Source organism: Pristiophorus japonicus, chromosome 2 (genome assembly GCF_044704955.1).
Source record: "Pristiophorus japonicus isolate sPriJap1 chromosome 2, sPriJap1.hap1, whole genome shotgun sequence".
NCBI classification, from domain to species: domain Eukaryota; kingdom Metazoa; phylum Chordata; class Chondrichthyes; family Pristiophoridae; genus Pristiophorus; species Pristiophorus japonicus.
This window is the reverse complement of record NC_091978.1, coordinates 334,044,178-334,069,045: the sequence shown is the minus strand read 5'-3', so window position 1 is coordinate 334,069,045 and position 24,868 is coordinate 334,044,178. Positions and strand designations below refer to the sequence as shown.

The window sequence follows — 24,868 nt, the reverse complement described above, 5'->3', positions numbered from 1 at the left end:
GAAAGTGTTGTCACCTCCCAAATCCGTGCACCATCTTTCCTGGAACTCATGTTTGAATCCCTCCAATCAAGTTTCCACCCCGCAACAGTACCCAAATGACTCTCATTAAAGTCACAAATGACATCCTTTGTGACTGTGACAAAGGTAAATTATCCCTCCTTGTACTTCTCGACCTGTCTGCGGTCTTTGGCACAGTTGTCCACTTCATCCTCCTCCAAAGCCTCTCCACTGTCGTCCAGCTGGGTAGGAGTGCACTCGTCTGGTTCCATTCTTATCTATCTAGTTGTAGGCAGAGAATCACCTCCAATAGTTTTTCTTCCTGCTCCTGCATCATTATCTCTGGTTCCTCAAGGATCTATCTTTGGCCCCTCCTATTTCTCATCTACATGTTCCCCCTTGGCAACATCATCCGAAAACACAGTATAATTTTCCTCATGTACGCTGATGACACCCAGTTCTACTCCTCCACGGTCTCTGAATTGCTTGTCTGGCATCCAGTATTGGATAAGCAGAAATTTTCTGCAATTAAATATTGTGAAGAGCAAAGCCATTTTCTTTGACCCCGTCACAAACTCTGTTCCCAAGGCACTGACTCCATCCCTCTCCCGAAGCATCTGTTTGAGGCTGAACCAGACTGTTCGCAACCCTGGTGTCCTATTTGACCCTGAAATGTGCTTCCGACCACATATCCGCAGCATAACTAAAACCGCCTATTTCCACCTCCATAACATCACCTGTTTCCGCCCCTGTCTAAGCTCATCTGCTGCTGAAACCCTCATCCATGTTTTTGTTACCTCTAGACTTGATTATTTCAATGCACTCCCTGTTGGCCTCTCATGTTCTACCCTAAGTAAACTTGAGGTCATCCAACTCTTGGCTGCCAATGTCTTAACTCGCACCAAGTCCCGTTCACCCATCACCCCTTTGCACACTGACCTACATTGGCTCCCGGTTAAGCAATGCCTCAATTTCAAAATTCTCATCCTTGTCTTCAAATCCCTCCATGGCCTCGCCCCCATCCTCTGTAATCTTCTCCAGCCCCACAACCGCCCCCCCCCCCCGAGATATCTATGCCCCTCTAATTGTGGCCTCTTGAGCAGCCCTGATTATAACTGCTCAACCATTGGTGGCCATGCCTTCAGCTGCCAAGGCCCTTAGCTTTGGAATGCCCTCCCTGTACCTTTCCGCCACTCTACCACTCTTTCCTCCTTTAAGACGCTAACTAAAACCTCTTTGACCAAACTCATCTGCCCTAATTTCTTCTTATGTGGCTCGGAATCAAATTTTGTTTAATAGCACTCCTGTAAAGCGCCTTGGGACATTTTACTACGTTAAAGGCGTTAAATAAATACAAGTTGTTGTTGTTCACTGGTGAGCTAAATCTCCAGCATTCTAAACAAAGTATCTAAATTGATAATAGCATTCACATATGCAATTATATGCATGCCCTAGGGTGTAGTACAAGTGAAAGTGACAGGAATAATCATTATTTATACAAATGAACACACGCCAGGTCGCTTTTATTTTTCCATTTTTAAAAATATTCAATTTGACACATCTATCATCTGCTAACTACAAAACTATAAGACAGCCATAACTTAAAATGAAATCTACCAACATTAAAAATGTGCACAAGGCTTTTAAAATGTAAACAGGTAAATATTCAATTATGGCCAGGATTCTCCTCCCAGCGGCGGCGTTGCAATTGGGCGGGACTGCTCCCCGCTACTATCACCCCGCGCTAACCCCGACCCATTTTTGTTGGGTCAGGGGTCATTTGGCATGCAGGGTGGGGTCCTAGTGGGATTGCTGCTACCAAAAGAGATCCAGGGGCTGAAATTCAGACGCACCTATGATTTGTTACCTCGTTTTTCGGCCGGGAGCAATGAGGCGGCCATCCGATCCATTTTCAGCACTTAGAAGATTTTTTTAACTTTGGATCAGAAGTCGGTCGTAGTGGGGGTGGAAGTGCGGCAGTAAGTCATGCTGAGGAGCGGGAGATGGGGCAGGATCGAGTCTCCACCGCTGAGACTCAGCAGTGGAGCAGTGATGACGTCACAGCGCATGTGCATCACCCCGCTCTCTCCCCTCCGCTAAAGGGGAGAGATTAGGGGATTCTTTAGTTCTGGCCACAGGACCACGAGGGAGTGTTTTGGCCACGCCAGCGGCCTGGCACCCAAGAGGTGTTGCCAGGCTGCCTGTTGGCAGCTCAGCCAAACCCGGGGGAGCAATAGTCCAGCCGACATGGAAGTCGGCCGGCAAAAAAAATAAGGTGGCGGCCGTGGCATTCGGCCCTCGCCTTTAATGGCCTCCACACCGCCAGGGCAGAGAGGGAGCAGATAAGGTGAACCAACAGAGAAAGCTGTCGGGGGCACTGTCCAGTGGCTCATGCATTTTTTCAACTGAATTTGGGGCGGATTTAAATGGAGGTGCGGGATAGCGGTGGTGCGTGCTTTGATGATGCGCTTGCGGCGGTCAGCAGTAGCAGGACGGAAGTGGGGACAGGCCAAAATTTCCCGACCTGAACTTGGGTCGGGGCAGCCAATGGACTGCAATGCAGTGGCCACTCGATTCCGCTGCATGTCCACCGCAAAATGGCGGAAACGGGCCTTATACGGACCCTGAATTTCGGCCCCCCAGCCTCTGCGAAAGAAGGCAATTCTGCTGGTGCTGCTCTGAAGGTTGGAAGGGATGACCCAATGTCGACCTCGGCTAAGACCAGGATATACAGCATGTAAGTGCTGGGGACAAAATAATGTTAGAGTGCACTGTTACCGCTACTTCCCACCTGTTGCAAGTAATGTGTGTATACCAGGAATTCCACAAGTTGGCTGGGCCCCTCTCCCTGCATTGAATGGGGAAGGAGTGGTCAGCAGTTGTCCTGGTGGGGGCAGTGGATGAATATGCCGGTAGGGCGGTGAGGTGTCTGTGGGCCTCACCATCCTAATTTTCCATCATTCTCCACTGTTGTCCTGCTTGGCTGCAGGCGGATATCAGAGGAGAATCCAGCCCTGTATTTCAGTTGAAGCTTTGAAAAAGTGCTACTGTTGGGTCGGGGGCTTTACTGTACTTTGGCAACAGACAGCAACACATCGACTTCAATATCACATGTCTCCCACTGTGTCTAAAGCACTCTGTTAATAAACTGACAGGAACCAATTAAAGTTTAGTAAAGTTAAATTTGCTTTAACTTAATCCACAGAGCAAAATATACACACAGGACTTCATGCACTATCTGGTGCCAACAACATTATCACTGCCTTCGAAGCACCAGAATACTTCTTTTGGCACAAACCATAATTTAACCATTTGTTAACAGACTAAAGACCAACCACTGCAGTACAATGGGATAGTGGATAGTAGTGAAAGGTATATTTAATAAAAAAACAAGAAGTTGAGGTAGCCTTGAGTACATAACAAAGAGATTGTAATTGTGGATGACAGGGCTGCAACCTCAACTGTGTAAGTTTTGTTGGTCCTTAGTCAGGCTGTTAAATGTTATACCACTCATCTCGGGACAGGCGTGCAGAAGGAATTTACATTGCAAATCTCCAATCGCTTGAAGTACATACCTACTGTTTAGTTAAGAAATTCAGCCATCCTCTTTTAACATGATAATGGTATGATGGTGAGTGCCTTGTAAGGGAACAGAGAACATGAATGGTGCTGAAAAACACCATCCAATATATTACTAAAATCCAAACATAATTATAATTTTAGAATAAAAAACTTAAATTTAACAATTAAAGTTGCTGTAACAAGAACCAGTGAAAGGGTTTAAGAACAACATTGCTTTATACTCATAGCTTTAGTGCAACCAGCAACTGCCAGAGCTCTCGCAGCATTGAAAGACTAAAACGACATGCTCTGAAATTCTTTTGGCAGAAGCTTCACGGAGTTTTCGGGCCAACACCTTCAGAAGCCTAATTGCTCCAATGGCAACATGTGCAACTTCCAGTCTAAGTCTGGATCACAGCCTTGAATGGCATTTAATCTCACCTGGCTTGATTGGGCCAATTTCTGTCAGGTTGGCAGGTTGATCAAACCATCAATGCAACAGTGGAGCATCTCTGAAGGTAAAAACAAATTGGCACGGATTGCCCTGTCAGCTCATAGAATGCCATTGCCCAAGGTTACTTTCAAAACCATCTCACACTCTTAGTTGGAAGAAACATTGTGGCAGGAGGTGATAAAGGGAGTTGTAAAAGACCCTCATCCAGCCTCCCCCCCACCGCCCCCCCCCAAGAAAAGGTAATATGTGATTGGTAGAGATTATTATCACACTGGACTTCATGTAGTTTAATGTTAAATCGTTTATCTTAGGGCCAATGACATAAAGTTACCAAGCATACCTTTAGTTTCTGCGCAAACTATGCATTTATAAACAGCACACAATAACGTAGTCATAACCCAGGTTCACTGAAATTTTCATTAAAATGGCATTCTGTCGTTAAGTCTTGTAGTGACAGGAAAGGATTTGTAAAACAAGATTATAAAACAGTGTCATTATCATATAAATAAACAGTTCAATTGTTTTTGTCAAAGATCATTTAAAATTTTGCATATCTGCAGTGTCCCACCACCATGATCTTTCTACGTAAGCTGCCTCGCTTGTTGATTTTACATCCAAATTTCCAGCATTTTCTGATTTTCACTCAATTGCTCTTTAATGTTACCACACTAGGTGGCGCAGTTGTTGAAGTAATCCATCTCAGGCAAACTTCATTGAAGAAATAGTTGCACTTTTGATGGGGAGCACAATTTGTTCCTTGCATTTATGTAGCTGTCTTAATGAGTATCTGAGAAAACAATGCAGAAACAGCATTTTTAAATGTATTTAATGAATTTTATTGCACAAAACCATACCATGTTCACACCTCTTATAATTTAAACAGAAATTGGGCCGTATCGCGCATGTTTTTCAGGCACTATGTGGTCACCTAAGGACACAAAATGGCTCGATGCGCTCATACACGAGGACTGGAAGTGTACAGTCCTCAATTTTAGTGTAGGAGATAGCACTCGTGTTGGGGTTGTACACCGACAGGTATTAAAGCAGCCAGATAATATTGCAAACGAGTGTTAGCTACTGCCTGCAGAATTCACCATAATGGATTGCCCCAGTTAATTGGACGCCATATGCTGACCTCACTCAGTACAACGGGACGCTAACCAGGATGCGCTTGAGTGGTGCAGTTGTGATGAGAAGGGATTCAAACAGTCCTCTTACCCTGACAATTAAAGTTCAATCATTAAACTTCTTGTGACATTGTATCCATGACATTGGAGAAAAGCTCTTGGCATTGACCTCATTAGCGATCACCTCATCAGCAGCCTAAAGGGTTTCCTCTCCTCTGGGGGATAAAGAACGTGCCTCCTCCTCTTCCTACAGCAAGGCCTCCAGTGCAGCATCAGAGAACCTTGGTGCCTGCTCTCTCCCACCTTCAGCCAATTCAATGATAGGTATCACAGCACTTCTTTCAACCAGAATCCACCTCTTCTTTAAGAGTTGCTGGCTGCTTTTAAGTAGCATAGGCTCCTTTGATAGACGTGCAGGCAGTGAACAGTGTGGGTAGCGTGAGTGCATGCACAAATCATTGAAATGAGCAGGCAGCATGGATCTCACGTTCTGCCAACATTCATATGAACTGGCGTGGGTTAGCATCATACTGCCCCCCAACACACATTTTACTGCGCTATTGAAGTTCTAGACCAAATATGCCACTTTTAATGCAGTAAAATCTTCCTTGGCGTTTCACAAGGGGCAAGGGATAAATACTTTTTTTAAAAGCCCGGAAAAACCTCAGACTATTCTGACTGTAGTTAGAAATACATGAACAAATCAGGACTTTACATAAGATAGAAATGATCCTGTTCTACTATCTTTACGATAATTTCAAGTTCCCCTTAACAAAAATGGTCCTTTCCAAGTAAGTTTGAATGTTTAGATGTTTCTAAATTTGACAAAATCTTTCGTGACTGTTTTACCCTCTATTGTGTTGCCACTAGAAATTAATGGGGTTTCCATTAGGCCTCCTCCTGTTCCCCTAGTTTCAGCAGGAAGCTCCTCTACCCCTACCATTTCTCGCATTTGGAGATCATTCTGTTACTCCTTTATACAGGTATTCCCCCACCTTGCCTGAAATCATTCTCACTGACAATAAATCTGAAAACCTATCAATTGTTTAAGGTCACTGTAGCCCCCTTGAGGCCTATTCATAATGCCCTTACTGTCTAAGCATCCTACTCCTCCGACAATGGCAGAAACTTCTGAAGTGGCTGAGTCTTGGTAGTTTGAAGTGGTACTTCCTTTTCTTTGTTTGTGAGCAGTTTCCCATTGACTAAAGGAGTGTTAAGGCACTCTGCACGTCATCATATGGAATGCAATCTAGGAAGGCATTCATTAAAACACATTTTTATACAGCGAGTGGTTAGGATCTGGAATGCACTACCTAAAAGGGTGGTGGAGCTAGATTCAATCGTGGCTTTCAAGAGAGAGTTGGATAAGTACCTGAAAGAAAAAGAATTGCAGGCCTAAGGGGAAATGGTGGGGGTGTGGGACTAGCTGAGGTGCTCTTACAGAGAGCCAGCACAGGCTCGTCGGGTTGAATGGCCTTCTTCCGTGCTGTAACCATTCCATGTGTTATATATGCAGACTATAGATATACTCTCTGTGTAGTCACTGTATAGTTACATAAGATGGAGACTTGTTACCTGATGTACTATCAATAAGGCTTACACTGTTTATATACTAAGCTAGCACCACTAGAGGGTGCAACTGGTGGAGACCAGGGTTTCCTGCCCCTGTGGCAGAGGCTGTCCACCAGAGGGCACTGTGGTGGGAGATCTGAGGGTCATCTGCATAGGTGTGCAGGACCCAGTATAAAAGGCTGCTCATCATGCTTGTGCCTCACTCTGGAGTTACGAATAAAGGACCAAGGTCACTACAGTTTGAGTACAACACATTGCCTCGTGGAGTCCTTCATAAGTGCATTACAGATATAATAACTGGCGATGAGAATACGGACTTTCATTATGGCTACTTTTAGCTTACTAAAAGACTTTGCAGAGGGTGATGATTGGGATGCCTTCACAGAAAGGCTCGAGCAATATTTCATGGCAAATGATCTGGCAGGAGAGATGGACACATTGGTGGAGAAGCGCAAGGCTATACTGCTGACCAGTTGTGGGCCCGAGGTCTATCGCCTCATCAAGAACTTGCTGGCACCCATGAAGGCCAAGGATAAGACATACGATGAACTGACTGAACTAATTCGCGACCAACTAAAACCAAAACAGAGCATCCTCACGGCCAGGCACAGATTCTACACTCACCGCAGACCTGAGGGCCAGGAGATTGCAAAATATGCTGCCGACCTCAGGAGACTTGGCACCGTGTGATTTCGGCATGCACCTCAACGAAGCATTGCGAGACATCTTCATTATAGGAATTGGCCACGAGGGCCTCCTTCACAAGTTATTAGCTGCCAACACCACAGTCAACCTGCAGAAGGCCATCAGCATCAGTCAAGCATTCATGACCTCGACCTGCAGCACCAAGCAAATTATTCATCCTGTGGACTCAAACCCGGCTAGTACTGTACACAGAATGGTGCTTTTCACAGGCAAGACTGTAGAACGTGGCTCTGCCTTGGGCAGAGAGCACAGACCTCAGGGTTCCAGAACTCAGAGTCCACCGAGGGGTGCTAATCGAGTAACACCATGCTGGCATTGCGGAGGAAACCATAGGGCTCACCAGTGTCGGTTTGCTGAGTATGTATGCAAAGCCGATAACATGAAAGGCCACCTCCAGCGTATATGTAAAAGAAATATGACTCACCGCCTAGCAGAGGATTCGGTAGATGACTTTGAATCCAGCGGCGAGTATGATGTTTTGGCCAGAGAGGCAGCTCAGTCCCAAGAAGAAGTGTATGGAGTGTATACCTGCGTCACCGGTTGTCCTCTAGTGAAGATGGAAGTCGAGATAAACGGCATTCCAGTCTTCATGGAAGTGGACACGGGAGCGAGCCAGTCAATGATCAGCCAGGATGCCTTTGAGAGGCTATGGAATGAAAAACGACCCGAGCTGGTTCCAGTACAGGAAAAGTTGCGCACCTACACCAAGGAGCTGATCCCAGTTCTTGGTTGTGCGGATGTAAGTGTAATCCATAATGGCGTGGTGCACAAGTTACCTCTGTGGATTGTTGCAAGTGATGGTCCAACGCTACTCGGAAGAAGATGGATGGGGAAGATCCAGTGGAAATGGGAAGACCTCTTTACTCCAGTAATCGATGTCCCCCATGCTCAGAGGCAGAGCAAAACCTCACCCTCATTTGGGCCAGGCACCAGAGAACAGACCAGCGCAGCACCTGAGGCACAGACTGTCCATCACGACTGCGTGGCAATGACCCGACCAGAACGACCTAAAAGTACCTTCCCGGCTCCAGTGGCAGGACTCCTGGGGAGGAAGATCGAATTCACAGGCACTCTTCCAGCTTTTGTGGCAGAATCGCGGGAGAGAAGGGTCAAGGCAGTCGACCTTGAGGACCGAGGCAAGATGGCGTCCCTGCTGCAGCGAGGTGCAGCGTGGCTGAAAAAAATGGCCGCAGCCATATCACGCTGAGGGACCAACACATGGTGTCTAACAAAGGATTTGATTAGGGTAAAGCCAGCAGGGTTCTCTTAAAGGAGACCTTCAACCAACTGAACTTAAAAGACATTGTATGCATGGCAATCAATGTAACAAACCGATTAAGATTGTGAGATGTTGTTGTGAGATGTCGGTACTATTCCTAATGTAAAGAACAAAATGTTGTTGCGAGATAGTCTGGGAATAGAGTGTCCCCAAAAGTAGCAAGCAAGTGAATTCGGGAGGGTAAAGGCACTGATCCTGATGCACTGCCCCAGGTGTCCTCACAAGTTATAGGCCAGCGACCTCAGGAGGGTGAAGGCAGTGATCCTGATACCCTGTCCCAGGTCCATCCCACGTTGTAGGCACCCGATGACACTATTCGCCATGGACGTGGAAACGAAAACAGCGCCAATACGTGCAGTCGGCCACCATTGTCCATCACCCAGGTGGAGACGGCACAGCCCTCACACCCAGTCGCTACCTCGGCCATGTCCGGGAGCGAAAGGTCAGAACCGAGTTCCCCAAATGGGACCTGGAACAGCCAGGTTCCCAACACTGTTAGAGAGCAGGCAGAAGATTCTGCAGCCCTCAAAGGAGGACAGGGAGGCCACACACATCTGTGGCTCTGCCCGCCACTAGGCAATGGCAAAGGCCCTGAGTCCTGGCTAGGTGAGCGAACCAAGCCCACCCCGCTAGCAAGGGGTGCGGCACTGCATCAGATGACTAGGACCCCATCCGGTTGTTCTGGAACCTGCGTCCTCGCATACCTGTACTGCTACCTCAGTACTTACCATAACTGAACCATGAATGCAATCTACCCAATCCTGGCGGACGACCGCAAAACGTAACAAATGTAAGTCACTGAACCAAGATGTCACGATACAAACTGTAACTTCCTTTCTTTGTAATTGCACTGTGTCCAATCCTGTATGTTAAGGTAACGGGCCTGCTGCATGATCTTGCTGTGTGGGGGGGGGGGAATGGATGTGTGTAGCCATGGATCACACTCAGAACCCTCAGGAACCTCCACTGCATTATCAAACCATCCAAACTAGTAACTACTACCCAACGTTGTGGCAAAAGAACTTGGGGGTTAATAGGGAGAAAGCCAAGCCAAGGTGCAAGGGCTTTTGGCACTTAAGTCTGGGGAGAGCTAAGCCAGAGCACATAGTGCAAAGGTAATCAGCACAAAGGACTTGGGGGAAAGTGATGTTATATATGCAGACTATAGATATACTCTCTGTGTAGTCACTGTATAGTTGCATAAGATGGAGACGATACCTGATGTACTATCAATAAGGTTTACACTGTGTATATACTATGCTGGCACCACTAGAGGGTGCAACTGGTGGAGACCAGGGTTTCCTGCACCTATGGCAGAGGCTGCCCACCAGAGGGCACTGCGGTGGGAGACCTGAGGGTCACCTGCATAGGTATAAAAGGCTGCTCACCATGCTTGTGCCTTACTCTGGAGTTACGAATAAAGGACCAAGGTCATTACAGTTTGAGTACAACACATTGCCTCAAGGAGTCCTTCATAAGTGCATTACAGACATAATACCATGATTCTATAATTCTATGATTCTAGGGTAAGTGGCAATCACTGCCTCGGCCAGCTCTGTCCATGAGCCTGAATCTTGCCATTTGTGGGCCTCCTTCTGTTGGGCCCAGAAAGCTGGGTCTTTCTTTGTAAATTGCAGACAGCAACACCTCAACTGAAGACTTTATAATTTGTGAGCCTGGTGCCCAGAAGAAGCATCAGTCTCAGACATTGCATGGAGCCACATTGGAGGCCTTGAACCTTTTAGCTGCTGCAGCAGTACTGAATTTTCCTCTCGTTCCAGAGGTGGACTCCCTATAGTGTCTAGAATGCACCATGCACATGTAATGATAATGCTCTGAGCAAAATTAGGCTGGTTCTTCAGCATCACGTTGAAGAACCATCCTAGTGCACTTCTGGTAAATCTGCCAATGAGGAAAATCCAGCCTATGAAGTCCGCTTCTGATCACCAGCAGGGTCAATTGGATCCATAGAGGAGATAGATCTGATGGAACATACAGAGACTGATGAAAAAGTTAAGTCTCCACTGCTGCTGGAACAAGGTAGATTGGACAACTTACATGTTTTGTCAACTGCATGTGACCTGTGGTTCAGAAGTCAACAGCATCTCATTAATATAGAAATAACATAGAATGTTGTATCCTTTCTGAAATATTACCTCACTCAGTAAAACCCAAACAGGGGACTCTGAAAGAATGGATAATCGAATAGCTTCAATTTTTCCAATCGATGCATCGACTTCACCTTCTGCAATTCCATTCCTAAATGCACCTTAACGTGTAAATGAAACAAGATTACAATTTGCACAAAACAAAATAAAAATGTAGATTTAACTAACCACAGATTAAACTGGTAACTCGTAGCTAAATTGGAAAATCTTAAATGGGCACTTTGCATTGTTTTGGATTAAGACAGGGATCAGCGTCATCTTTCTGGCAGTTGTAAGCAAGCTAAGTGAAATGAGTCTGGAACAGTTTCTGTATTCAGTTCACAGCTAAACAATTGTCATGTTTTGACATAAATTGGGCAATTTCATTTATAAGCTATAAACAATATTTCCATATCTGAACGACAAATCAAGCGTCGACTTAAAAACTGCCACATACTACAACATTGGTATTCAGTACAGAAAGAAATGCATTTAAATGTTGTCAGTAAAATTTAATATTGCTTCACTAGAAACAATAAATGTAACTGTTTTACTGAAGATGCGGAGGGTAAAATTCAATTAAACAGGGAGCACAGAACGGTCAGTAGTGTATCGGTTGCTTGTTATACAACCGCCTGATAATGGAAAGGAATATCGGGCGGAGCGTATAACAGGCCCGTTTTGTGGCCTCACTCAAGTTGAACTTTACCCCCACAGACTTCACAATTGGGATTGCCCGAGTATATTTCAACATGTTTCCTTTTGTTATCTAACTGTTTTTAATATTTGAAATGCAGCATTTTTTGTTACTGTTCCTTCAGAGGACATATGATCCAAGTAAGAAAACAGATTAAAGGGGTGATGCCATGCTCCTGGAGGGAGCATTCTTGACAGGAGCGTGTGCCCTTACAGTGTTGAGGCTCTAAAGCTGCTCTGTGCTCTCTTCCTATGCCAATCCTCACAGCGAGTGTGTGATCATGTAATCAATTTCTACTATCAGTGTCAGCTGTGGCTCAGTTGGTAACGTTCTCGCCTCTGAGTCAGCAGGTTGTGGATTCAAGTCCCATTCCAGAGACTTGAGCACAAAAATATAGGCTGACACTGCAGGGTAGTACTGAGGGAGTGCTGCACTGTCAGAGGTGCCATCTTTTGGATGAGACGTTAAACTGACCCTTTCAGCCCTCTCAGGTGTTCGTAAAGATCCTACGGCACTATTTTGAAGAAGAGCAGGGGAGTTATTCCTGATGTCCTGACCAATATTTATCCCTCAATCAACATAACTAAAAACAGATTATCTGGTCATTATCACTTTGCTGTTTGTGAGTGATTGCTTGTGCGCAAATTGGCTGCCGTGTTTCCTAAATTACAAGTGACTACTTTAAAAGTACTTCATTGGCTGTAAAGCGCTTTGGGACATCCGGTGGTTGGATTGATTAATTGATTGATTGATTGATTGATTGATTGATTCCTTTCTTTCTTCACTTTGAATATACAATATACAATTGTCCATCTCTAATTATTTTGGTACATTTCCATTTGTAGTAGAAGGTACCAGGAGTATGTACCAAATGAAGAAGTTTACTTTTGAAGACATGAAACTAGCCCCATTTCAGGCCCAGCAGCAGCACCCTTTTAAAAACAAAGTGTCCTGCAGATAAAAATGGGGCATGTCTATTTACATTCTCCTGCTTTCTCAATAATCAAGGAGGTGAGCAGCTGGAGTTGCTTTTATTTCAACAAAAGCCCCGATTTTAACTCCGGTGGGTTTTGGGTAGGTGGACAGCAAAGTGAGCGTGAAATTCACCCGCTGCTTCAGAAATGAGGCCTGGGCTATTTTAACTCCCAGGCATTTAAATCCCCCCGGCCAAATTGTTGCTAGGCCTCAGTTAAAACTACAGTCGGGTCCCGATGATGTTGGGAATGGGGCCTCCACCTACCCTAAACAAAACCAGTGGTTTAGTTGGCAATGTGGCTGGTGGCAAGGATTCCCAGGCTGGGAGTTCCAATGGCCCTGGCCTGGGTGACACTACGAGAGCATTAGTGGCTACTATGCTCCGAAGAAAGAACATTCCTGTCCATGGTGCACCCCTAGCACATAGAAGTACACAAGTATATTTAAATGAAGGGACCACCATCTGACTCCACAAACTTTGATACGAGTCAACGCCATAGGGTCAAGGCAGACATAGCCTGGCACTTCTGCTAACATACTCGTCCCGTACGTTTTCAGCCTCTTTGGGTTTTGTAATGGAATTCCGCTGTCTGAATTGTCTTGCAATTTCATGAGTTTCCAAAACTCCACCCAACTTAAAATAAAAAACGAGACCATGTTTCTTGAAGATCTGTTTCACAGATGAATATAGTGGAAGCATTCAAGTGCATTTTCCTATTAGTTTTTGTCCCATTTCACTTTAATTGGCGTCTGAAGTTTTCAATTAAATTTTGCTTAAAATAAACTGAATGTAGGACTTAAAAATTCAGGGGGAAATTACTAGACAGACAGACTTCCTGCAGGATAGTTTTGATGAGTCCAGGTGGAAGGGCAAGTGTTTGATTGACATGTAACGGAAACAGTGGGCATGTTTAGGCTAAGTTAGGAAAGTAGTGCGAGAGCAGAATTGTGGGTTTTCTATTTATTTTCCAGCCTGTTTGAGTTGATTCCGAATTGGGAAAATTTCCCACCTGGAAAATCCTTCAGCTAGGGTGATCGCTATGATTTAGTATTACCCTTCTCAATTTCCCCAGTGAGTAATCAGGGCAAGCTGTAATCCGACAAGTTTTTTAAAAAGAATTATGAGAATTAATTTAAATCCATTGTTGCTGATAAACTGTACCAACGTGAATTGAATTTGGTTGTCAATAATGAACAATCTACTGATCATTGTCCATATAACACAGGAACCTGTTTCCCAGAGATCTTTCTAGAAGCTCGTGAAAAGATGTTGGGGGTAATGTTCGCTTTTGACGGTGACGAAAAATGTGAAGTAACTGATTGGCTGGCTGTTATTGGCCGACTGATTTTCCTTTCCATTGACTTCATCGGAAAGCAAAACCGGGTGGGCAGGATACAGGCAGACGATTCACTACCTCCAGTTTTCCAGCACTGCTGAAAGTGAAAACTAGCCCAAAGTTGTTTTGATGATTGTCGATGAGGTAATCTAAGCTAATATGGCATCCATATTGTACAGATTATAGGATAAATTTCATCTACACCTCCTGAGCATAAAGCAATGCCTTGGTGGAGTGCAGAGAAGATAATCAGGCAAGGAACATCCTACACCTGTGGTGGAACCCGCCCGATTTGTCAGATAGAAAAGATGAAAATCTACCAACATGTATGCAACTTACAAAGTTGCAGGAACTATAAAAGAAGACAGAGGCTGACATCAGCTCAGAATGATTCCCCAGCTCATCACCTTATCATCTTCCTTAGCAATGAAATAATAACAGTATATTCAAAGTTCGGATCCGAAATATAATAACAGTTCATTCAAAATTCTACCAAAACTCTATACACCTCTTAGCCTAGAAATTGCTGTTGCCAATAGTAGCAGATGATCACTTAGCATGCTCATATGACAATCCTTTGTCCATCTGAGGAAGGACGTTCTTGCTATTGAGGGAGTGCAGCGAAGGTTCACCAGACTGATTCCAGGGATGGCTGGGCTGTTATATGAGGGGAGATGAATGAACTGGGCCTTTATTCACTGGAGTTTAGAAGGATGAGAGGGAATCTCATAGAAACGTATGATTCTGACGGGACTGGACAGGTTAGATGCAAGAAGAATGTTCCCGATGTTGGGGAAGTCCAGAACCAGGGGACATAGTCTTAGGATAAGGGATGAGATGAGGAGAAACTTCTTCATTCAGGGAGTTGTTAACCTATGGAATTCCCTGCCGCAGAGAGTTGTTGATGCCAGTTCATTGGATATATTCAAGAGGGAGTTAGATATGGCCCTTACGGCTAAGGGGATCAAGGGGTATGGAGAGAAAGCAGGAAAGGGGTACTGACGGAATGATCAGCCATGATCTTAGTGAATGGCGGTGCAGGCTTGAAGGGCCAAATGGCCTACTCCTGCACCTATTTTCTATATTTCTATGTTTCTATTATTTTAGCGGAGGCATTAATGCATCTAAAATAATCCGGTTAATTCTGCGTTACATAGAAACATAGAAACATAGAAAATAGGTGCAGGAGTAGGCCATTCGGCCCTACTAGCCTGCACCGCCATTCAATGAGTTCATGGCTGAACATTCAACTTCAGTATCCCATTCCTGCTTTCTCGCCATACCCCTTGATCCCCCTAGTAGTAAGGACCTCATCTAACTCCTTTTTGAATATATTTAGTGAATTGGCCTCAACAACTTTCTGTGGTAGGGAATTCCACAGGTTCACCACTCTCTGGGTGAAGAAGTTCCTCCGCATCTCGGTCCTAAATGGCTTACCCCTTATCCTTAGACTGTGACCTCTGGTTCTGGACTTCCCCAACATTGGGAACATTCTTCCTGCATCTAACCTGTCTAACCCCGTCAGAATTTTATATGTTTCTATGAGGTCCCCTCTCATTCTTCTGAACTCCAGTGAATACAAGCCCAGTTGATCCAGTCTTTCTTGATAGGTCAGTCCCGCCATCCCGGGAATTAGTCTGGTGAACCTTCGCTGCACTCCCTCAATAGCAAGAATGTCCTTCCTCAGGTTAGGAGACCAAAACTGTACACAATACTCCAGGTGTGGCCTCACCAATGCCCTGTACAACTGTAGCAACACCTCCCTGCCCCTGTACTCAAATCTCCTTGCTATGAAGGCCAACATGCCATTTGCTTTCTTAACCGCCTGCTGCACCTGCATGCCAACCTTTAATGACTGATGTACCATGACACCCAGGTCTCTTTGCACCTCCCCTTTTCCTAATCTGTCACCATTCAGATAATAGTCTGTCTCTCTGTTTTTACCACCAAAGTGGATAAGCTCACATTTATCCACATTATACTTCATCTGCCATGCATTTGCCCACTCACCTAACCTATCCAAGTCGCTCTGCAGCCTCACAGCATCCTCCTCGCAGCTCACACTGCCACCCAACTTAGTGTCATCCGCAAATTTGGAGATACTACATTTAATCCCCTCATCTAAATCATTAATGTACAGTGTAAACAGCTGGGGCCCCAGCACAGAACCTTGCGGTACCCCACTAGTCACTGTCTGCCATTCTGAAAAGTACCCATTTACTCCTACTCTTTGCTTCCTGTCTGACAACCAGTTCTCAATCCATGTCAGCACACTACCCCCAATCCCATGTGCTCTAACTTTGCACATCAATCTCTTGTGTGGGACCTTGTCGAACGCCTTCTGAAAGTCCAAATATACCACATCAACTGGTTCTCCCTTATCCACTCTACTGGAAACATCCTCAAAAAATTCCAGAAGATTTGTCAAGCATGATTTCCCTTTCACAAATCCATGCTGACTTGGACCGATCATGTCACCTCTTTCCAAATGCACTGCTATGACATCCTTAATAATTGATTCCATCATTTTACCCACTACCGATGTCAGGCTGACCGGTCTATAATTCCGTTTTCTCTCTCCCTCCTTTTTTAAAAAGTGGGGTTACATTGGCTACCCTCCACTCCATAGGAACTGATCCAGAGTCAATGTAATGTTGGAAAATGACTGTCAACGCATCCACTATTTCCAAGGCCACCTCCTTAAGTACTCTGGGATGCAGTCCATCAGGCCCTGGGGATTTATCGGCCTTCAATCCCATCAATTTCCCCAACACAATTTCCCGGCTAATAAGGATTTCCCTCAGTTCCTCCTCCTTACTAGACCCCCCGACCCCTTTTATAACCGGAAGGTTGTTCGTGTCCTCTTTCGTGAATACCGAACCAAAGTACTTGTTCAATTGGTCCGCCATTTCTTTGTTCCCCGTTATGACTTCCCCTGATTCTGACTGCAGAGGACCTACGTTTGTCTTTACTAACCTTTTTCTCTTTACATATCTATAGAAACTTTTGCAATCCGTCTTAATGTTCCCTGCAAGCTTCTTCTCATACTCCATTTTCCCTGCCCTAATCAAACCCTTTGTCCTCCTCTGCTGAGTTCTAAATTTCTCCCAGTCCCCAGGTTCGCTGCTATTTCTGGCCAATTTGTATGCCACTTCCTTGGCTTTAATACTATCCCTGATTTCCCTTGATAGCCACGGTTGAGCCACCTTCCCTTTTTTATTTTTATGCCAGACAGGAATGTACAATTGTTGTAGTTCATCCATGCGGTCTCTAAATGTCTGCCATTGCCCATCCACAGTCAACCCCTTAAGTATCATTCGCCAATCCATCCCAGCCAATTCACGCCTCATACCTTCAAAGTTAGCCTTCTTTAAGTTCTGGACCATGGTCTCTGAATTAACTGTTTCATTCTCCATCCCAATGCAGAATTCCACCATATTATGGTCACTCTTCCCCAAGGGGCCTCGCACAATGAGATTGTTAATTAATCCTCTCTCATTACATAACACCCAGTCTAAGATGGCCTCCCCCCTAGTTGGTTCCTCGACATATTGGTCTAAAAAACCATCCCTTATGCACTCCAGAAAATCCTCCTCCACCGTATTGCTTCCAGTTTGGTTAGCCCAATCTATGTGCATATTAAAGTCACCCATTATAACTGCTGCACCTTTATTGCACGCACCCCTAATTTCCTGTTTGATGCCCTCCCCAACATCACTACTACTGTTTGGAGGTCTGTACACAACTCCCACTAACGTTTTTTGCCCTTTGGTGTTCTGCAGCTCTACCCATATAGATTCCACATCATCCAAGCTAATGTCCTTCCTAACTATTGCCTTAATCTCCTCCTTAACCAGCAATGCTACCCCACCTCCTTTTCCTTTTATTCTATCCTTCCTGAATGTTGAATACCCCTGGATGTTGAGTACCCAGCCGTGAGCATCCTGGAGCCACGTCTCCGTAATCCCAATCACATCATATTTGTTAACATCTATTTGCACAGTTAATTCATCCACCTTATTGCAGATACTCCTTGCATTAAGACACAAAGCCTTTAGGCTTGTTTTTTTAACACCCTCTGTCCTTTTAGAATTTTGCTGTACAATGGCCCTTTTTGTTCTTTGCCTTGGGTTTCTCTGCCCTCCACTTTTCCTCATCTCCTTTCTGTCTTTTGTTTTTGCCTCCTTTTTGTTTCCCTCTATCTCCCTGCATTGGTTCCCATCCCCCTGCCATATTAGTTTAACAGCACTAGCAAACACTCCCCCGAGGACATTGGTTCCGATTCTGCCCAGGTGCAGACCGTCCGGATTGTACTGGTCCCACCTCCCCCAGAACCGGTTCCAATGCCCCAGGAATTTGAATCCCTCCCTGCTGCACCATTGCTCAAGCCACGTATTCATCTGAGCTATCCTGCGATTCCTACTCTGACTAGCACGTGGCACTGGAGTCAAAGGAAAGTCATACGAAATGCTACGATTTGGTCTGCTGATGTGGCTGACAATAATTTTTAACCAAATAGTTGTAGATATTGCTTAAAAGTACATTTTCAAACCATGTAATTTATTGTTGGATTAGTCTTCAGAAAAATATTTCAAATAATGCTTTACCTATTCTATAATAGCCATCTTCTGTTTCTTTGTATTTGGGATATTTTATGTTATTGTTGTGCAAAGATTTCTTCTCAAACTCACTTTTCTGAAAAATTATGGGAAAGGAGGATTCAAATCATTACAAAGGACTCATTTTAACAAAATTAAAGTAACTAAGTTACAATCATAGTTATGAGAACACCATTTCTTGATTATCGCCAGTACAGAAAGTTTAATACAGTGTACACAATACAATCATGAATGAGATCTTTCCATCACAATTACTTGTATTGAGTATAACTTGCATCTATTTTCAGTTTGTGCTGGGTATAGGGAGCTCAGGTATTTGAGGCTACAAAAGCTATCTTTGTGTTGCAACAATTTAAGTTATCTCCTTATCACTTCCAGTTTGCTAGTATAAAGAAAACAGAAGCAGGAAGTTACAATGCAGGGTTTCATTCTAATAAGCCCTTGATATCCTGAGAGCATGATTGAGAATGAATGTTTTTGTAATAACTTACTATAAAGCAAGCACCTTTCATTTTGTGCATCTTCGGATTGCACAGGGAGTAAGCAAATGATCACATTAATAGCTGTTCTGTTCTTGTCATACCAAAGTGCATATGTAAATATGTTTGCTTCTAATTTTTGTAAGAAAGTGAATGTAGGAGGGAATAGATGATTTAAAATTAAATGAGAATATAGATTTAAAAAATTATATTAGCAAAGCTTGCCAAGTAGGAGAAGTAATTACTTTGAACTCATTGGAATTAATAGATTATTATCTATCATTGGTATACAGTGATTTGGTGAATTTAGATATATCGAGTTATTTTGCCTTATAATAATGAAAGTTAAATTCACTATATATGACTTTGTGCACTGGATAATCTGTTTATACTGTAAAAGTAAAAAGACAGTAAGAGAGAACGTTTTCCCGATTCCACACTTTCTTATTTACTTTTGCACACCATTAAAACTGGCATTAAAAATGACTGGTTTATCTTGTGGGACATAATACGTTTGCCCAGGCTCAAGAGTCAGAACCAAACTGTGAGGTGCACTGTGGCAAGAAGGGGAAATGATTGCAGCAAGGAAAGACTCTGGCCTACATTGACTTGCCACTGAATATCTGGAGGGGAAATATATCTTTACTAAAATCCCTCACATAGCATCCCAGATTAGGCAGTTGGTGATAACTAAATCTGGTATATCGCATTTGCCATTGCATGTCTAGAACATCCAGATGGTTGGCACTTTGCAAGCTGCCTTGTGTAGGTCCTTCCACCTTAATGAAGGCAAATGTTTGTCGTACAGTTGATGAGGAAACTCGAAGGGGCCGAAATTGGTGAAGGTCAAGTCCCACTCAAGTGCTGCCCAAAAGACCGCCGAGAGACCGGGCGGCAGTTTGGGCGGGAATTTGATGAAAAATAATTTAAAAGTTGGGCCGGTGGCAAACGAGCGACATACGCCATCAAACTGGGCGGGAGCGGGCGGGAGCTCCCAATCTTGGCGGCAAAGGTTCTTGCCGCCGAAGTGCCGCTGAAGATGAGGTCGGGCCCACGGAGGGTCGAAGACATTCAAATAAAAATTATTGGAAAAAAAAATTACCCGGAAGACCTTTAGGGGAACCTATTAAGGTAAGTCGCTGTGAAAAAAAATTTATTAAAACGTTCACTAATCCTTTTTTTCCGTTTTTTTTTAAGCTTACCTTGGGGGTTAGACTAGCCTCCTCCCGGCAGTCCTTCCCCCTGCTGGCGCCAACTCCCGTCGACTCCCGCCCACACCAATCTGGCATCTGGGCGGGCGGGAGGTCACTTGCGCCACTTGGCCGTCCACTGATGTCAGCGGGCGGTTCCTGACAGTTCTCCCCTCCCGCCCGCTCCAGCCCAAGTGCAAACTGGCACTGGGCACAACCCGGAGAGGAATGTCGGCGGATCTTGGCAGCAGTCGGTGGCAGTGGGTGGTAAGGCCATCAATTTAGACCCCTACGACTTGGGATGATAGCTGCTTGAAAGAATTACCTGGGGCCCAAAAATGTCCACGATGTCAATGTCTACCTGGATTGGGTTGCAGGGAAGCTAACAGAGATCTTAGGTACAGGTTAACAGACTTAGGGACCCTATGTGTACATGGGCATACTACCGAAACTGGGTATATTACTAGCAGTGAGCTTCCCATCACTTGTTCACGGGAACCACTCTAACTGTTAGAGAATTGGCTTGCATGATTATCTGAATTAAGTGGTAAGACTGCCAACCACCAGTTACAGGGCTACCACTCCAGATGTCATCACTATGCTAGGCTGTCTGGCTAATCAGTAGTACTGCACATAAATTCTGCAAGCCTGCTTGGCCCACATTATAAGATTATTGACTCTGCCAAAAAATTGAGTTTATTCTGAACTTCCATGGTGTGTTCTGTTGGAAATCCCACTTACCTCCTCCCCCCCCCCCCCCCACTCCCTCCTGGAGGATAGTCAATACCTGGTCTTTGAAAAACTGAAGTGTCGTTTTGAGCCTTTACTAGCCAGACAGCAGGTACCAAGAGCTTCTCTTGAGAGCCATTGCAGAATGAGTCATTATCCTCCTGACCACAGTGACTTTTGCTGGGGTACAGTTCTACAGGTACCAATCTTCATATGTGAGCTGATACAGCAAGTGTCAGTAAGCTATTTAACTTTAAACACCATCACAGCCAAACCCATTACCACCAGACCACAATGGTCACAAGCAAAATCCCTGCCTAAATTTTTCCCTCCTGAGAACTAGTGGCATTGAGACCAATGTTAGAGGCCCTACCATTGCCCCAGCAGAGGTCAACTGACGCAGCGGAGCACCTCAAACAATGTTATTACCCATTGAGTCATTAGGGAGTCTGCTTGGATTTTTTTTTTACCTGGGACTTTAAACATCATTTTTAATTCTAGATTGTCAATTAATAAACATATAAATATTGGAAATATTTCATACTTTGATACATGTAAACCTGGAATTACCTTGATATAGTCAAAATTCTACAAGAAACTCTTTGTCCAATCATTGCAAAGATCAGAAGCTAACATTGTCCTTGCAACCTTTGACACATATAATGGGAGGAAAACATGGATCATAGTAAACTCTTTGAAATATCAGATGCATTGATGTACAGTGGGATTAGGTAAATGACATAATACGCAATGTCTTTAGACATTAGACATTTAATAAAAGATGCACTTACATCAGCTGGTAGAACTTCCACTGTTGTATTAAAAAGTTTATCTCCTGGATGTTCTACATTGCCACTTCTAAAAAGATATCTGTGAAGCAAAGCAGGCAAGAATAGTGAACAAGAATATGGAACAAACTTTTACTGCTGCTTTACAATTGGACTGTCTGATGCATGGTCTGATTATGTGTTAAACTGTGTGATGCTAGCATGCAAATGCTTCTTTCTCAGAACGTCCTCTCTCTACGACTTTACCGGAGTCTTAACCTACTTATTTTAAATAGGTTAATGCCTTTGTTAAAATAGCAGAGAGAAAAATTACAGATGATCCTGTTAAGCATTTATGAACTAGTGCCCCAGGACATAAAAGGCTCACTTTTAACAAGATGCTTTTCTTTCTTTTCTCCTATCATTATTTCTGAGTAGAATTATCAATCATCGAATGGTTACAGCACAGAAGGAGGCCATTCACCCCGTCGAGCCCGTGCCAGCTCTCTGCAAGAGCACTTCAGCTAGTCCCAATACCCCTCCCTTTCCCCGTAGCCCTGCAAATTGTTTAACTCCAAGTAATTAACCAATTCCCTTTTGAAAACCACGATTGAGTCTGCCTCCACCACCCTTTCAGGTAGTGTATTCCTGATCCTAACCAGTAGTTGCGCAAAAAAGGTTTTCCTCATGTCGCCTTTGGTTCTTTTGCCAGAAACCCTAAATCTGTGTCCCCTGGTTCTCGACCCTTCCACCAATGGGAACAGTTTCTCTCTATCTACTCTGTCTAGACCCATTATGATTTTGAACATTTCTATCAAATCTCCTCTCAACTTTCACTGCTCTAAGGAGAACAACTCCAGCTTCGCTAATCTATCCACGTAACTGAAGTCCTTCATCCCTGGAAACATTCTCATAAATATTTTCTGCATCGTCGCTAAGGCCTTCACATACTTCCTAAAGTGCAATGCCCAAAATTGGACACAATACTCCAGTTGAGGCTGAACCAGTGTTTTATAAAGCTCAGGATCCCGGATGCTTTTTTTCAACCTGCCCTGCCACCTTCAATGATTTGTGCACATATACCCCCAGGTCTCTTCGTTTATGCACCCACTTTAGAATTGTACTCTAGGTTAAAACATGTAGCCAGAAAGGTATAGTAGATGCAGCAGTGAAAGCAACATCAGTCCAGAAAATCTTCAAAAAGATCATGTAATCATATTATCCAAAAATAGTATGTCTGTTCATTTCCCAGTTAATGAATAATTAATAAGCCCTGATCTTAACTAGACCAAGGGGGAAGTGTGGAGCTCTAGCTCGCCAATGTAAGGCCTGAACCATTTTAACTCCCAGGCCTCCTTTGATGCTGATGTTGGCAGGCAGGTGCCAACCAACGTGGTAAGAGGCTGTGGCTGGGGGCCCGCTGGGGGAGCCATGACCATTCTGAATGAGGAGTCAGGCAGGTAACTATTGTGTTCCTAACACAGATGAGGCTGCACACAGGGAGGTTAAAACAACAATGACCTCAGTCTTTAACCTATTCCCAAATCGTGGGCATTGCCACTGTGTAACTTGCTGCTCAGAGATTTATGAACATGGCCCACGAATCACTGTCTTTCCTATTTTATCTCAATCTCTGCAAAGGACCTCTTTTTGCACTGTTAGACCATGGAATACTTTCCCACAGGGAACAATAGAGGCAGAGACCACTGTATGTTTTAAGGAAAGAATGAACATTTTAAGCAGGTAAAGAACAGGGCATTGGGATTTGTATTGGATTGCTCTAGCAAAGTGCTTGCACAGACAAATGGCTAGAATAGCCTCCTTTTGTGCTGTATACTTGTACGGTTTCCCTTGCCAGATCAAGTTTAGAACATAACGTGAGGACTCATTGACATGAACCAATGTGCTACACCTGTGTGCTGTGGCATCTTGGCACACCAGCGTAAGGCACATCACATCAGCTTAAAAGTTATATTTTAGAACTTCAACTATTGTGTTACCTTCTAACCCAGTAAAGATTACAAGTAAAATGACCTATAGTTTAAGGTGAAGAAATGTACTCAAATTGAAATAACCATAAATAGGGTAAGACTGGAAAAACTATAAAGAAATGTATAATATTAATTGATACATTGTAAACTTGGCCAAATCTATTTGCAATCTAGATTGAAGCGAATAATATAAGCCTATCATACATGAAATAGCTTTACATAATACAATTTTATGCCAACCTTTCTATTTTCATTGGCTGGAAGAACCTGAATTTGATGAAGTCCCCTGCTGCTGGAGTAAATGCCCAGAAGAAATCGTCCCCTTGGTAGGCCTTGTCCAGACTGTGAAGTTGATAGATTTTCAAGCTACTTGTCAATTCTGCAGTGGGATTTGAATGTCCTTTGTGTAATAGCTCTTTCTTAAAATCTTTATCCTTTATTTTAAACAAAATGATTAGAATAAGGGCTTGAAACCCAAAAATCTTAGTCACTTAACATACAAACTGGTATGCATTATCTAGCTCGAGAAACTAGTACTTCTCAAAGTGAGCATTGTAAAATATCCGATCCACTACTTTACCACCCTAAAGTCGTATTGTGTCAACACATCTGGTTCAGTTGATCGCAAAGCTCGAAGCCACAGATTTCTTTAAACCTGTCATTAGCAGATGCACTTGAATGTTAGTTCTGTTTAAGTAGTCAGCATTGTAGCTCACAAGATCACTAGATAATTACAGATGAGGAAGGCCATTCATCCCATTGTGATTCAGCCATCCAGAGCAATCATCACACTCCTCACTCCACATTGTAGCATTCAATTCTTCCTTAAATGATCCAAGGGGTTTTGCCTCCACCACTCTTTCTGGAAGTTTATTCCATGTGTTGATCACTGTATGTGTGATGAAGAATTTCCTGGAAATCAGTCCTAAAATGATCTTTTTCTAGTCTGAACCTGTGCCCCCTAGTTCTACTCCCCCACTTTGATATCAAGTAATATTTTTAAGCCTGTTAAGCCATTCTATTAGATCATGGCTCATCTGGTCTTTATTGCAAGGGGGATGGAGGATAAAAGTAGGGAAGTCCTGCTCCAACTGAACAGGGTGATGGTAAGACCACACCTGGAGTACTGCGTACAGTTTTGGTCTCCTTATTTAAGGAAGGATATACTTGCATTGGAGGCAGTTCGGAGAAGGTTCACGAGATTGATTCCTGAGATGAAGGGGTTGTTATATGAAGAAAGGT

At 43.9% G+C, this 24,868-nt stretch overlaps 1 protein-coding gene across 1 annotated transcript in view; it reads right to left on the bottom strand.

Annotated features, from left to right (window-relative positions):
- Positions 1-4,283: 4,283 nt before the first annotated feature.
- The window catches only part of LOC139248393 (alpha-1,3-mannosyl-glycoprotein 4-beta-N-acetylglucosaminyltransferase B-like), a 414,869-nt gene continuing 394,284 nt past the window's right edge, over positions 4,284-24,868 (bottom strand). Inside the window, exons 11-15 of the mRNA XM_070872141.1 lie at positions 23,867-24,060; positions 21,660-21,738; positions 18,459-18,546; positions 10,852-10,964; positions 4,284-4,799 (exon numbers count right to left, since the gene is read on the bottom strand). Coding sequence (XP_070728242.1) covers positions 4,776-4,799; positions 10,852-10,964; positions 18,459-18,546; positions 21,660-21,738; positions 23,867-24,060 — 498 coding nt within the window. The 3' untranslated portion in view covers positions 4,284-4,775. The remainder of the gene's footprint in view (positions 4,800-10,851; positions 10,965-18,458; positions 18,547-21,659; positions 21,739-23,866; positions 24,061-24,868) is intronic.